This window comes from Nelumbo lutea, chromosome 4, assembly GCF_056320005.1.
Source record: "Nelumbo lutea isolate HS-2025 chromosome 4, American lotus-T2T, whole genome shotgun sequence".
In the NCBI taxonomy this organism is placed as follows: Eukaryota; Viridiplantae; Streptophyta; class Magnoliopsida; order Proteales; family Nelumbonaceae; genus Nelumbo; species Nelumbo lutea.
In genome coordinates this window covers 76367011-76382363 of record NC_142687.1, presented here as the reverse complement: position 1 = coordinate 76382363, position 15353 = coordinate 76367011, and the positions used below count along the sequence as shown (strand labels likewise).

The 15353-nt window shown below is 34.9% G+C and overlaps 1 protein-coding gene across 2 annotated transcripts; it reads left to right on the top strand.

Moving 5' to 3' along the window:
• Nucleotides 1–7397: 7397 nt before the first annotated feature.
• Nucleotides 7398–12772, top strand: LOC148861164 (ADP-ribosylation factor). 2 transcript variants are annotated; one of them, XM_088982430.1, is made up of 8 exons: nucleotides 7398–7677; nucleotides 7771–7876; nucleotides 8970–9134; nucleotides 9816–9886; nucleotides 11896–12015; nucleotides 12161–12279; nucleotides 12377–12458; nucleotides 12552–12772. In XM_088982430.1, the coding sequence occupies exons 3-8, from the start codon at nucleotides 8987–8989 to the stop codon at nucleotides 12555–12557; spliced, it is 546 nt and encodes a 181-aa protein (XP_088838556.1). In that variant the 5' UTR covers nucleotides 7398–7677; nucleotides 7771–7876; nucleotides 8970–8986; the 3' UTR covers nucleotides 12558–12772. The 2 variants fall into 2 exon arrangements, with proteins under 2 accessions (XP_088838556.1, XP_088838557.1); XM_088982431.1 differs by lacking the exon at nucleotides 7771–7876 and having other exon boundaries at nucleotides 7400–7677.
• The last annotated feature ends 2581 nt before the right edge of the window (nucleotides 12773–15353 follow it).

The window sequence follows — 15353 nt, the reverse complement described above, 5'->3', positions numbered from 1 at the left end:
TTCTCTTCTCAAAGAAGACTCATCTCTGTTTTGTGTGTTGTTCGTCTTTAGTCCTTGTTTGGGCACTACAAGAAATATGACCTTTAGCTACGGACAATAAACCGTAGCCTATGTTCACGTGGCTATAGCCTACGGCTACGGTTCAATTAATCCATAGCTATAATCCATCTATAGCTACGGTATTTGTCCGTAGCTAAAGGGCAGCTGCAAACCATATGATCCTTTAGCCACAGACTAAACCATAGCTAAAAGATGCATATAGCTACAGTTTTTAAATTATCCGTAGTTATATATCCAAATCTATAACCACGGATTTTTATAAAACCATAATTATAATTCTTCTATTTATAGCCGTAGCTAAATGTACTAACCTATAACTATGGTCTCTTTTTTTTTTTTTTTTTGCAAAAACCATAGTTAAATACTCTAACCTATAGCTACGATTTTTTGACAAACCGTAGCTAAAAGATGCAATCTATGCACACAATTTCTTGAAAAACCATAGCTAATTGGTTCAATCTATAGAAAAATTGTGGCTATATTCCAAATAAAATAGTAAAATAATGACATTTGAGACTGCCACCTTAAAGCAATACCGATTGAAAATTATATAATAATCTCTAACAAATGGTTATATTATTGTAATAATTCAATACATGCCATGTATAATTTGAAGGCATGCATTGTTATACAAAAAAAAAAAATACATCCAATGTTTAAAATGTATTATAAATGTCAAATTTCCCTCAATACATATTAAAGTCTACATGACTTTCAAGAAAATAGAGAAATTCTAAATATAAAAGAATTGTCCATTATCTTCAACTATGCATAAGTGTCGCTCATTGCATCTTTAACCAAGAAAAACAAAAAAAAGAAAAAGTAATTAGAACATTGATTACTTTGATGATCTAATTAAAACCCACTTTTGAATTTAAATTTCAAATTTGATATGGATAAGGAAAAAAAAAAAAAAAAAAAAACTGCAACTCATTCTGGAACCAAGCCCGAATTAAACTATCTATTAAAACTGAGAGTAATGAATTAAAATGCAAGCGTTAAAATCTAGGCAGATGAGCCTAAGTGCATGAATTCTGAAGTTGAAGTAGGGAATAGTATATTCAAAAAATAATAAAATCAATGACTATAGTGAGAGGCCTAACCCCAACTAAAATGTGAATATCAAAAGGAGACGTGTAATGCAAAGAAAAAGCAAGATCCAGACTCAAAATGAGTCGATATGTGAGTCCCAAAACTGAACTGATACAAAGCCAAAATAGGCATCACCATGCCATTGATAATCCGTCATTGGGGTTGAATAGAGATGCATATCTAGCCAATTCTCTTCAACATAAAACCATTTACTTTCAATTTACAATTCCAAGCCTATTTACCTTCAACCATCACTTGTATTCCATCTAAAGGAAGGAACCTTATAAAAATAATAAAACAAGCTTTATTTACTTCCATATTTCAATTCAGTAATGTGATGGAACCTGAAATTTTGAATGATGCAAAGAAGCACATCCAAATCCTTAAAGGAAAATTTCAGGATTTGAAACTTTATTTGGAAAATAAACCTAAATATCCCATTAAGAATTGGATTTTATATTGAGAATCTAGATTTGATAAAGGATTCTTTCATTCTTTTAAGTTGTATGTTGCATGCCAAAATCATTCGAAACTAAAATTAAGTTCTGGACAGGCGAAATATAAAACCGCCCATAAAGGAAAATCAGATTGAAACCAAAATGAAAACACCACTTGTATATCCCAATTTAAAGAAAATGAACTTTGAGGTTATTTTCAAGTCTCATCCAAGTTCAACATTACGGACTAGAATTAACAATCCGGTTCTAATTTAAAAAACATTAACATATAATTCAAAGTCAACTAAAACATCCCATAATACAATGGTTAAACATGAACCATTAAATATTTCAACCTACCCATCCAGATGATTAGTCATGTAAGCTAACATTCACTCACCAAGCAATAAAGACAAATTTTAATCATGGATCAGGATACCAACCAAGAAATAAAATTGCAAGCCATAAAATCCTTAGAAAATAGTTCATATTTCATAAGCACTCAATTCAGGCAACAGAAGTGGACTAAAGAAATGAAACTCCTCTTAAGACAACTTAGGACAACTTAGTTCTTAATGTAAAATACATTGATTGTGGTGCCCATCAAGTAACCTAATCATACATCATTAATCAGTAACCTGAGGAAGGAATCAAAATTCAGCAAAAGATGTTGTAAGCCTTGTTGAGTTTCAATTTCACTTGTGAGACCACGCTTGTTCGAGGTGGAAAATCGAAGCGGGTTAAACTTTATATCCCAGTTCGATTGTACATATGTTTGGAAAGAGTGTAATTTTATACCGTAAATCGGTGTAAAACTTATTTTTGAATTTTCTTTACACCAATAATCGATGTAAAATATACATTGAAATTAAGGATGTAAAACTAAAATTCATCGACTTCTATCATACTTTTCTCACCCTAACGTCTCTTTCTTCCTCTCTGTTTTAACCATAATTTTTCTCTTGCTGGCACCAATGCTTCTCCGTCAAACATCCAACATGAGATTTTGGCATCAGTAAAGCTCTAATTGGCACCGGCAATTTTGGCAATTGGGTGGGAGTCCTCTCCACCATTGACCCTTCAACCTTCCCAATAACAGAAACCCTCTTTGTCCCCAACGACAAAGCCCTCTCTCGCCTCCCTAGCTCTCTCCCTCCCGACTTCTACACACGAATGAAGTTGGCCTGAAACCAAATGCTACAACTTGTTGCAGTGGTGGACCTGAACCTAGGGTGGCAACAGCAAAACACAATTCGATCTTCCACATCCGGATCTCTCTCTCTCTCTCTCTCTCTCTCTCATCTTCTCCTCCTCTTCCTCCTTTTTCTTCTTCTTCTTCTTCCTCTGCTTCCCTCCTCCTTTGTTCTATTTATTAGAATCGTTGAAATCACCCGAAGATACTGTAGATCATCTTCTCTTTCGAGATGAATGCAGAATGGCAATCCTTCCTCTTTCTTCACTTTGATCTTTGCCTCCCTGAAACCATCACTTCTGTTCCATCTGCTAAGCAAGTAGAATCGACTGTAGCAGTGACCACATGAAACTTCCCCTAATAGCATGATCCCTTGTCGCAGCAATGAACTCAGGCCTATATTCGAGCAAAACCGGCGACGGCGTCGCGACGCTCTCAGCACTCCCTATTCTGTGTTGACGCTCTCGTTGAATGCAATGTATCTCCCATCTCACCGAATTTATACCTTGACAACCAAACTTAGTCAGTGTAAATTTTCAAATTGACAACTAAACTGGTTCACATTTCCCATCAGTGTAAAACTGAATTTACACCTAAAACAAATGCAGCCCAAGGGTTTTATTAGATGAGAGTTTTAGTTTCATTTTTGAAGGTTTTATAGAAGAGAGAGAGAGAGAGAGAGAGAGAGAGAGAGAGAGAGAGAGAGAGAGAGAGAGCGTTATTACAAGTAGGAGCACTTTTACATCGATTTTTTGATGTAAAAGTCATTCAAGATGGAGTTTTACACCAATTTTTGTTAATCTTTTACACTCCATCCAAATAGCCACAAAATCATACCAGAGTGTAATATTACACCCGTCTAGCACTTACATCGCAAACAGACACAGCCATAATGTTATTAAGCTTTTAAGGTTTTCCAAAAAAGAAAAAAGGGTAAATTGCTGAAACCTCCCCTAAAGTTCTTGACTATTGTTGAAACCTCCCGTAAAGTTTCTTAATTGCAACCACCTTCTTTAAACTTTATGACAGTTGCAAGTAGATCTCTTCTTCTAAAATCCTCTAACAAGAGGCACAAAAATGTCCAAAATGCTCTACTCATACAGTTATTATTGAGGTTGGTTTCTACATAAAAAACAAAACAAACTTTATAAATAACATAGAAAAGTGAATTTAAAGTTGTAGCTTTATCTTTGAGGGGCGTTCTTTTTTTGGATTTTGAGAGGGGGGAAAGTTGGTCGATGGGATTTTGGTTCTCAACTTCCCATTGACCAAGAATCCCATGTTGATTTTTTAGATTAATGTGGGGACCAGGGAAATTTTATTTCCTAGGTATCACTTACCCAGGAAAGTGATACCCATCTCCTAGGTGGGTAAATAACTTTCCCACCTAGGAGGAAAGTTGCTAACACTTGAATGAGACAAAAATGCCCCTTTTAATAATGGATTTTTATGACTAAAATGGTCATTGCCTAATTTACTTGAGAAATAAAAGAATATAGGTAAATGCATTTACCCAGGTAAGTGTTTCCTAGGAAAAACTTACCTAGGAAATTGTATTTACCCGAGTAAGTAACTTACCGAAAAGTGAACAAGGCTTGAGTGATTGATACGAAGGGCAGATTTGGAAAATAAATAAATTTCAGAAAAGAGATAGGAAGTGCTTGTGCTAGCAATTCATATGGAATAAAAATTTGGAAAATAAACATTTTGGTCAAAAATAGATACATAGATATTTTGGACATTTTTATGCATCTTCTTAGAGGATTCTAACAAAAGGAATCTACTTGCAAATTGCAACTATATTAGAAAGTTAAGGGAAGTGATCACAAATATCAAACTTGAGGGGAGGTTCAGCAACAATCACAAACTTTAGAAAAGGTTTCTGCAATTTACCCAAAGAAAAAAGATAAGCTTTAAGAATTTGAAAAGCACTAAGCAACGACATTAACAGGCATGAGGCAGCTAAAAGAACCTGTATGAGAAGGACTTGTGTGTGGTTGAATGGGATGATAAAATGGAGTGGGGTTCAAGTTTCAACGGCTGGTCCCACCTGGTTGTCTACAACAACCCACGATCATAGGCGATAAAACAATCATCAATTGGGGTGCAAATGGATCAGATCATATCCGATCCAATGCGATATCTAGAGGTGTAAATTGGGTCGTGCCACCCATGGCCCGGCACAGCTCGACACGACCGTGTGGGCTGTGCTGGGTCTAGGGTTTTAGGTTCACGGGCTGGGCTGACAAGGCACAACTGCCCGTGGCCCATGTGCTGGCATGGCCCAACTTGTGGCCCAGCCTGGCATGGCCCAACATGGCCCATATATATTATTTATATATATAATAATATATAAATTATAATTATATAATAATATAGTATATAATATATTAATAAAATAATAATTATTTTCAATTTTATTATACTAATTTATTTAATTGTTGTATATAAGCAATTGTGTACATCAAAATTCATATAAAATTAACATTTTAACTTTTTTTTCATTTTTTTTATTTAAATAGATTTGGCCTGGTTTAGCAAGTGGCATGGCACAGCCCGGCATGGGCCCGCATGGGGATGGGCTGTGGGTTGTGCTAGGTCGATCCCCCCAAGTTATCCTTAGGGAGGGTGGCACGACCCGTTTTACACCTCTACCAATATCTGATCCTATTTGGTTGAATTTGAATCACTCATGTTTGGATCATATTCGGATCACCCCTATCCGATAAAAGATATGGTTTGATATTTACTATATATTTATAAATATACATATATATATATATATATATATATATATATATAATACATATATATGTTATTTATTTATTTATAAATATATTTTTATAAATTTGTTATATTATTTATATTTTATAAAAAACATGTATATATATGATGAAAATAATTAAAAATACTTGTAATTTTTGTTTTTATTTTATTTAAATTAGTATATTTTATTTTCTTTTAATACTTTACTAATTTTTAAAGAAAACAAGTTAGATTATATCAGATCTAAAGATCCGACTTATCGATAAAATTCGAATTCAAATCGAATCCTATCAAAACCAATTGAATCTGATTTAATCCGTTTGCTTCCTTAGTCGTCAATGAACAACAAGGGTGGGGTTTGATATAAAATAGCTACTACATACCATGCACCATTACATGTAGGGTCCATTTGGGTGGGCCCTACCTGAGCCCAAACCAATCCAACCCGTAATTTTACACGGGGTGCGTTTAAATTTTTGGTCCTTGGGATGGGCCTAAGCCCAAAATTCCAGGCTTTTTAATTTTCTGGTCTGGGCTTGGGTCTAACCATTAGGTAGCTCGTACCCTGTCTGATTATATATATGTATATATGTATATATATAGATACATATTAACATGCATGCATATATGCATATTTTTCTAATAAATCATACATACATGCATATAGATATACATTTATATCCGTTTTTAGTATGAAATGATTGACCGGTCCAAGCCCAACCTTGACCCTGGTCCAACCTGAATGCATAAAATTTTAAGGCGAGCTAGGCTCAGGTTGAATAGTTCGGACTTGACCTCAGGCTCAAGCCGGGCTTATACTTTAGACCCAAAATTTAAGATTAGGCCTGGATTGAGGTAAAACCCGGCCCATTCCACTCGACTTGCATCGACCCCATTACTGTGTAAGAAGATTGTCCACATTTCCTATGGAATGGAAAGGAATGGAAAAGGTAGTCTTATGGGCCACATTTCTTATGGGCCCAAACTCGTACCTTTTAGCTGGATTGAACCTATACCAACAATCCTGTTTTGACTGGGCTCACCTTGCTTCAAAGCCACAAGACAAAGGGCCCACCCACCAAAATCGCTAATTCACTAAATCATGTGTTCATACTTGTTGCAAAGACAAAACTTCATTTGTGGACCATATCATCTGATCTGAGGCCAGTCGGTGTGGTATATGGTATATCTTACATTTTTATTGCATTTTTGTCAAGTTGCATTTGAATGCAATGTAAATCAAGAATCGACATAAATTTTACATCGGTTTGATTTTGTATGTATTTGGAAAGAGGGTATAATTATTATTAACGTAAAATTATACTCTGGTTCAGTTTTGTATGTGTTTAGATGGAGTATAATTTTACGTCAATAATAGATGTAAAACCTCATCATCTCTAAAATTTTACATCGATAATCGATGTAAAAATTACATCAATTTATCGATGTAAAACTTTATACTCTTTCACCCATCACTATTTAAAAAAAAAAAAAACAACAGTCACTTTCTGTCCAAACGCAACCTCAGGAAACATGGAATAGAGTTGAACGTTAAACCAACCCAAGTAGTCAAACACCGTGCAAATGGTATTTCAATAAATTCATAAAAGACAAAGTCCCTTTTCAGAGATGTTGCCAACTATGGAAATATTTCTTTCCCTTACAAGATTAATTCTTTGACACGTGGCACTTCATGCTGTTTTGTTAAATGAAAATTTGGAATTTAATTAATTAAATTAAATGTGCGGTGGGCATTTCTCTTTTCCTTTGGCTGAAAGATGACGTAGATTTTGGTTTTGGTCTATCCACTCTTAACGATAAAATTCAAATTTGCTGGCTTTCGTGTAACCGTGAGACACTAACATACGCGCAGATCTCCTCCCATATAATATTTGTGTGGTCTATGTAACATCTTATTCTAATCTGGTGATAGGAAAGGATTGTCTCACATCAAGATGATCATATGGAATCAGATCCCTTGTGAATTTTAGCATCTTAACTAACTTAACTAGCCATTTCCTACATCCCTATAAATACTCCCTTTATTTCGGTGGAACCTCATTGTGGAGGACAGCTCCTTGAGATCTGCTCGCTCGGATCGCCCTCAACTGCATTCTTCCTCTCTCTCATGTAAGAGCTTGCTTTCGTGATTTCTTTGTTTCTTTTCGTTCTGATCTGGTGCTTTCAAGACTTCTCTCATCTGATCTCTTTTGTTGGTTTCAGTTTAACTTGTTTCATCCGAGACCAATTTGGTTCACTTCCTTCAAGGACTTAGGATTTCGTTTTCTCGATTGATTTGCGAAATTGGGGTTCAATTTGGCTTGATTTGGTTTGTTTCTTATTCTCTGCAATTTTTTTAATTGATATTGTTGCATGATCTAGCCGATTTTTATTTTGATGCACGCATTGGTGCATTGGTTGCTCGAATAATTCATACCATTTCATAATTTTCCGGTTCTTAAAATTGAATTTCATGCCGGATTTTGTCGATTTGTTTCTTTTCATCATGATAAGTGCTAGTTTATTGTTTTTTTTTTTTTTTTATCGTGGACCTGAGATTCCATACTGTTGTCTTTTTGTTCTAACTTTGATGGTTGCAATGATTTTTTCTTCTGTTTTCTTTTCCAGACACTCTGATTCTAATAGGTAATATTTTATTATGCACTTGATTGTGGTTCTATTTTGATGTGTTTTAAGATTTTGTTGCTTTGTCGAAACGAAGACTGCTAGTTTATGTCACTATGTGAATATATTTGACTTACGGGTTATTCAGATGTTGGCATGATTTTTCCCTTTGGATTTGAGTGAGGTTGTTGTATAAATTTGATCGAATGATATGCTTTGCCATTTTAAGGACAATGATTTTTCTTTTTTTTAATGTTATTTTAAAAGATAGAATAGTATGGTAAGCAGGAATATGTTTGAATTTATCTAAACATGAGGGGATGAAAAGCTTAGCCATCTTTTTTGCTTCCTTGTGAAATTCTTCTCTCATTTTAATCTTGTTTTATACATTAAGACCCTTACTATTTAGTTAACCGGTTACATTTTTTAGTGATTCTTCTTCCTGTAGAAACCTTTATACATTCCTGAGCTACACTATGCTTTCTTTTCAGGCAATTTACATGGTTTAAATTTTTTGTTGTGGCTTTCTATAAGTTTTGTTTTTAACTTCTAGGTATAATACTTGAGATCCCCCTGTTAAGTTGGGTATTTAACTGTGGGGAACTGTTTCAGGTATTCATGCATGCTTTCCGTGTACTTCTTTTCCTATTATTGTAGTGAACTCCATGTTATAAATAATAAACTAACTAACCACTTTTTCTTTCGAACAAATGACGAACTTCTTATAGTATTTGTTAATATGTCATTCCCTATGGGCTATTTGCATTTTGAATGAATTTTTGTTCTGCAATTTGTAGAGCCATCAGTCACAAAGATGGGGCTGTCTTTCACTAAGCTTTTCAGTCGACTGTTTGCCAAGAAAGAGATGCGTATTCTTATGGTGGGTCTTGATGCTGCGGGTAAGACCACCATTTTGTACAAACTCAAGCTAGGAGAGATTGTCACTACCATTCCAACCATTGGTATGATTTTAACCCTATGATATATGAATACAATTGAAGGTGGATGTGTTTAGGATGTCTTGTGGGATAATCTGCTTGGATGCCTATTTAATGTACAAAAGATGTTATACTGTTCTTGCATATCCTTATTACTTGGGCTAGTTGTTTTCTTACTTTGCCAGTTGTGCTCTTGATGATCTGTTCAATCTATTGTCTTATTTGATTGGTTAATTTAAGTTTTGCTGTGGGGGCTTTCATTACCCTTCATTATGAGGATAAGTGGCATATAAATATATTTACTTTTAAATTTAAATGTGACAAATGGCACATTAAGATTAGGAGGGATATAGTCATTGCCTCATTTTAATAAGATTTTGTTTTATGTGAAAATAACTACCTTCTAGTTCTTTTGGCAATAAATGATAGATTTAGTTGAAGGAAAAAACCATCAGAAAAAATAGATAGCAAAACTAGGCAACAGCAATTGAGAAACAACCTACTAAAGACTAATGAAAAGACCAGAGTACTACCTTCTAGTTGAAGAATGCCTTCATTTCTACCCCATGTGGTCTTATGTTTTTTTTTTTCCATGCATGGTTGATATGGGACATAAGTGTTTGCACAAATCACTGGAACTTATAATTTGTGTCTGGCTTGTATTATGTTCACTCTTAATTGTAACTAACAAGATATGTTTATCAGGATTTAACGTGGAGACTGTGGAATATAAGAACATTAGCTTTACTGTTTGGGATGTAGGTGGTCAGGACAAGGTATGTATTGAAATATTGTGTTGGAAGGTCTTAATCTCCCAATTGAGAGCTTATCCTGAAATTTTGTATTGAAATACTTGGAAACCATAAATTGGGAAGTTTTAGATTCCTTATGGTTGCAATACACGCATAAGAACCCATGATCATTTAGGATAGAATGCATTGTTGTTATTAATGTTTTCATCATCATCATCCAAGCCTTATAAAGAAAATGTTTTTACATTTTTTATTTGCCATTTCGTTTAGAATTTATGGAACTGTTTGTTTCAGGCTTCTTGCAATTTGTTTGACTGTTATGCAAAATCGTAAACATACTAATCACAAAGAATTTGTAGGCCAAAAGCCTTAATCAATGATTAAATCTCAATGTGTTCAATAATATAAATTGATTGCTTTTAGACTTATTTATAATTGCATGGATGCATGTGCTGGAAAATTGTGCTCATTTAAAAGATTTTGCAAGTGGGCCACTGAATGGAAGTTAAAAGAAGTTAACAAATGGGAATGGTATGATGCCCTTGTTCTCCTCCTCCATTTTCTTCCTGAACCTCTCAAATTTTTGTAGTTTTTTTTAATTAAAAAAACAAAAAAATCAGCATGGGACTATTTAGACTCATCTACAACCAATTCAGTTTCCTTTTGATCAAGAAACTGAATATGAACACTCCCCTATATATGGGTATCTTATAACACCAATGTGATGCATGAGTCTCTTTTGTTATGCTTTTAAAATGCATGCTTATGGACGGTCCAGTGCGGATTAGATATTTTAACATCTGCACTTAACATAAACATAAGCTATATCTAATTAAGCCACCTCGTCATTCAGTGTCTCTTTTGCTATAATAGGAAACACTATCCATGTGTGGCTGACATTTTAAGACAACTTGCTTAACTATTATACAAAGTCACAGGTGTTCTAATCATAAAGATTTTATTCACCAAAATTGCAAGCCAAAAGCCTTGGGGGCATTTTATAACAACTGGAGTTGTTGAGCTGAATGACTTATTGCTTTTTCTTTTAGAAGATAAAATAATTAAATAATAAAATATTCAAGGATATAGTAACTTACCCAACTTTAGCCTTAGCCATTAAGGAGCCTCCAACCTCCTTAAAATCTTATTCACTAAAGATAAAGCAATAAACTTTTCAGTTTAGTAACTTCTACTATTATCAATTGGCCCCCTAATCAATGATTACATCTTAGTATGTTCAGTAGTATAGGCTGATGTTGATTGGCTTTAGGATTGTTCATAATCGCATAGGTTCATGTTTATGACAAGTTGTTATGTTTACATTAATAGCTTCCCTATGATTTTGTAAGTGGAGCAAAGTGTATGAAAGTTAATAGAAGTAAAAAAAAAAAAAAACAAAAAAAGCATGGTATGATGCTCTAGATTTATTGACCCACCAATAGATTGGGTGGGTATGGATGGGGTTCTAAGGTGGTGGGTTGGGTGGGTTAAATGGGTTAGGGTCAAGATTGCCAGCCCTAGGTCTAGATTTATTCATAATTGCTTGGGTACATGTGCATGGAAAAATTTTCTTGTATTTACATTAATGTCTTTCCTAAGATTTTTTAAGTAGGGCAGTTGATGAAAGTTAACAGAAATAAGCAAGTAGGCATGGCATGATCTCTGGTTATTTTGTCTCAAAAAAATAGAGGATGTAGTCATAAAGAACAATATACACACGTGTACCCAGTTACTTGAGTACATGGTTATGTAAATATGTTGTTGAGATGCATGGTTATGGAGGACGGTCTAGTGCTGATTAGAGATTTTAAAATATGTGCTTAATATATACTATAATCTAATTAAGCCACCTCATCTTTCAGTGTTTTTTTTTTTTTATTTTAATTCTACCCATGCTAATATTTAAAGAAAATTTTGATGGTGATGATAATGGTAGATGCACATGTACAAGCTAAATCCATTCTAGTTGCCTAGTCATAAAACCTTTTCCAAAATACACAAGGTCTCATCTAATATACTTTTTGTCTTTTCAGATCCGTCCTTTGTGGAGACATTACTTCCAAAATACACAAGGTCTCATCTTTGTGGTAGACAGCAATGACCGAGACCGTGTTGTTGAGGCCAGGGATGAGTTGCACAGGATGTTGAATGAGGTAAGAGAGTTTTATGTAATGTTACGAATACCAATCTGGGTATCACCCATTTTCAGCTATTAAGTAGCAGACATTTTCTTTTTCGTTTGGTATATATGTATGGCCTTTTATACTTGAATGATATTTTGTGTTGGGGCATGGGCAGGATGAACTAAGGGATGCTGTGCTGCTTGTGTTTGCAAACAAGCAAGATCTTCCGAATGCAATGAATGCCGCTGAGATCACTGATAAACTTGGTCTTCATTCCCTTCGTCAACGCCACTGGTACATCAAATAAACAGTCTTATCTCTTGTCTCTTCTGTTGATATCTTATCTTCCTCATATTCACTTGTATGTTGGTGATTACTCTCTTTCTATTAGGTACATCCAGAGCACATGTGCCACTTCTGGAGAAGGGTTGTACGAGGGACTGGACTGGCTCTCCAACAACATCGCTAATAAGGTAGATGATATTATTCCAAAGACGGTGCTGCTTGAGTTTCATATTTACTATATTCTCTTGCGTTTTTGCTCATTTTATCTTGCTTATTTGCAGGCATAGATGGTGTGCTGATTTACGGTGACTTTTGAGTTGCAGTCAAAGTGTCGGAGTTAGAGATGTCATAATCACTATTTTATTTCTTTTAATGTTTTCAGAAAGGAGATATTCTTACTTGTTACCCCATTATCTGTTTACTCTGTGCATGATTATACACTGAAATTTATTCTATGTAGATCCAGAATAATTCAGCGAATTTACTCCTTTTATCTTGCTTATTTGTTATTTTTGAAATTCTGGTGCAATTTACTGCTAATTCTCTGAGGAACATGAAAATCCCTGAAGCCTTGAGGACCAGAAATAATGAAGGGAAAAATGAGGGAAGAGACGGGTAAGATTAGTTGGTCCTATTGCAAGCTAATTGCCAAATAGGCTGATGAGTGATAAAGCGACACTGCTGCCATTTTTATTCAAACTCCGTGGGATGATGGAAAATTTCTTGTAAATTTTCTTCTAAAATGTAATTCAACAATATTTGGTTGTTTTTCTTCCCTTGTGCCTTTTTTGAGGAAAAATGGAATGAATAATTTTAATTTTTAAGTCCAACTGAAGAATATCGAGGTCAGAGTGCATTTACTATTCAAGGGCCTAATGCCTTGAGTATAACATCTACTCGATTTATACCCAAATATAAATCCTTGTATTTGGGTATCACTACTGCCTATTTAAGTTCTGGATGATAGGTTAGTGCATAAGTGGTGGAAATTATTTATGTTGATCTAACCTGTATTCATCTCAGATTGGACTTGGGTTGGATAACTTGAGCTTCGACATTTCTACCAAAACCCTATTTATCTGAGTTGGGTGCAAGTCGGGTGGATTGGACTGGGTTTATGGTCAATTCAAGCCCAATCCTAAAATTTGGATTTAGGGCCCAAGTTCGAGGTCAAACCTGACCTTCTCAACCTAAGTTTAGCCTGCATTGTAATTTGATTCATTTGGGTTGGGTTCAGCTCTGGGCTGGGTTCGGATTAGTCAATGAACCCACTCTAATATTATATAAATATTTATGCATATATATGTATGAATGTGATATAATTGGACTGGGCTGTGTCCGAGGACCAAAGTTCAAAACCCATCCAGTGTAAAATTTTGGGCTTGGGCTGGGCCTCAAGTTGCACCCCTACTTCGGTTTTTAAAGAACTGGTTTGACACTGGGTGGTCTTATTATTTAATAAGCAAATTGCAAAAGGTTATTTAAGCTGCTAGAGATCAAATAAAATTTTTCACGCAAGTGGACTAATCTGATCCGCCTTTCAGAAAAACTAATTAAGTGGCTGACTGGCTTGCTAATGGTGTGTTCCTCTATCAATGGATCTGCCTTGCTTGATTTATGTAAGCTCCCATTGGACTTAGATTTCATCTGTTTTTGTGATTTGTGGGGACTGGACGTGCTAGCCCCCTATCTTGTGTAGCCCCTCTTGGTTCCATCATAAAAATAAAAAAGAAAAAAAAGAAAGAAAGTGGGCATCAAGATAAAAGCTGGGCAAGCGGAAGTATTGGGTACACTACTGTGTCTTGGAGGTACCATTGCTAATGCCATTTTACAAAAGCAGGGCAAACCAATGTGGCAATTCTAGACACAGTAGTGTACCCAACACCTTGGCTTCCTACTTTTGTCTTTGCCCACTTTCTCCATTCTACGACAAGTACAAAATGAACAAGAGAAAGCCACTATTAATATGTCATGCACACAAGTGATTGTTTTTCTTCTTTCTTCTTCTTCTTTTTGTCTGGGAAATTTGTCCTTTTAGACTTAAAATATAAGAAAATTTACAAGAAAAACAGGAGCCCTTTATATATTTTAGGGTTACCCTGTAACTTCACCAAATTACTTAAATATACGAAATTGTTTCTTTGTTCCTTTTTAGAATTTTTAGGTTTTCTGGTTGTTTAATATAAGTAAATTAATTTTATTGTCAAATAAAAATAGAAATAGATCTTTTTTCCCAACTTCTTGGTTAGATTTCAGACTTGGGCTGGGCTTTGAGCTCAAGATCTAGGTTTGATGATCAGGCTGGAATCAAGCTTGGGCCTGAACATATTTTATTAATATAGAGAGAAAACCTAGCCTGAACCTGGCCCACCCTAGCTCATGAAAGATGAAACAGGTCTAGCTCAAAATCTAAATGTTTTCAGTTTTGGATACTAAGGGCATAATCTGAAAAATTAATGAACAATCATAGAGATTTTTGTCTTAACCTTTCAGTCAATTTTAATGATTAGATTTTTTAGTAAAGGCATATATAAGTAAAATTTTGGAAACATGGCATATTTAAAGTAATTTATCACTAAGTAATTAACCTTATATTTTAAGTATATAATTGGATCGAGTCTTAAATGGTTCCGAACAAAAAAAAAAAAAGAAAAAACACTCTGGGCAGTGCACAATGGGAATTCCATTCATGCAATTTCAGACCCATGGGTCCCCACCCTTGCTGGGAATATACCACCTTTGAAAGACCAATTGTTACAGCCGGCATCTACCAATTTATTAGTCTATGATCTTCTAAACCCAGATGGTTCCTAGGACATCCATAAGTTATAACACATTTTTCAAGATCTTTCTATATTACACATCACAAACATCACTCCAGAGCTTAGCTCCTCGAATGACAACCTGATATGGAAAAGTAACTCCTCAGGGATCTATTCGGTGAAATTAGGTTACAGACTCTTTGTCTCTGAAGAGGGATCCTCATTAGCAACTTTTTTCGAGTGGAAACTCTTATGGAAACTCAAAATTCCATTTAGGTTCCAACTATTCCTATGGAAGCTAGTGTGGGAAGGCATATCAAC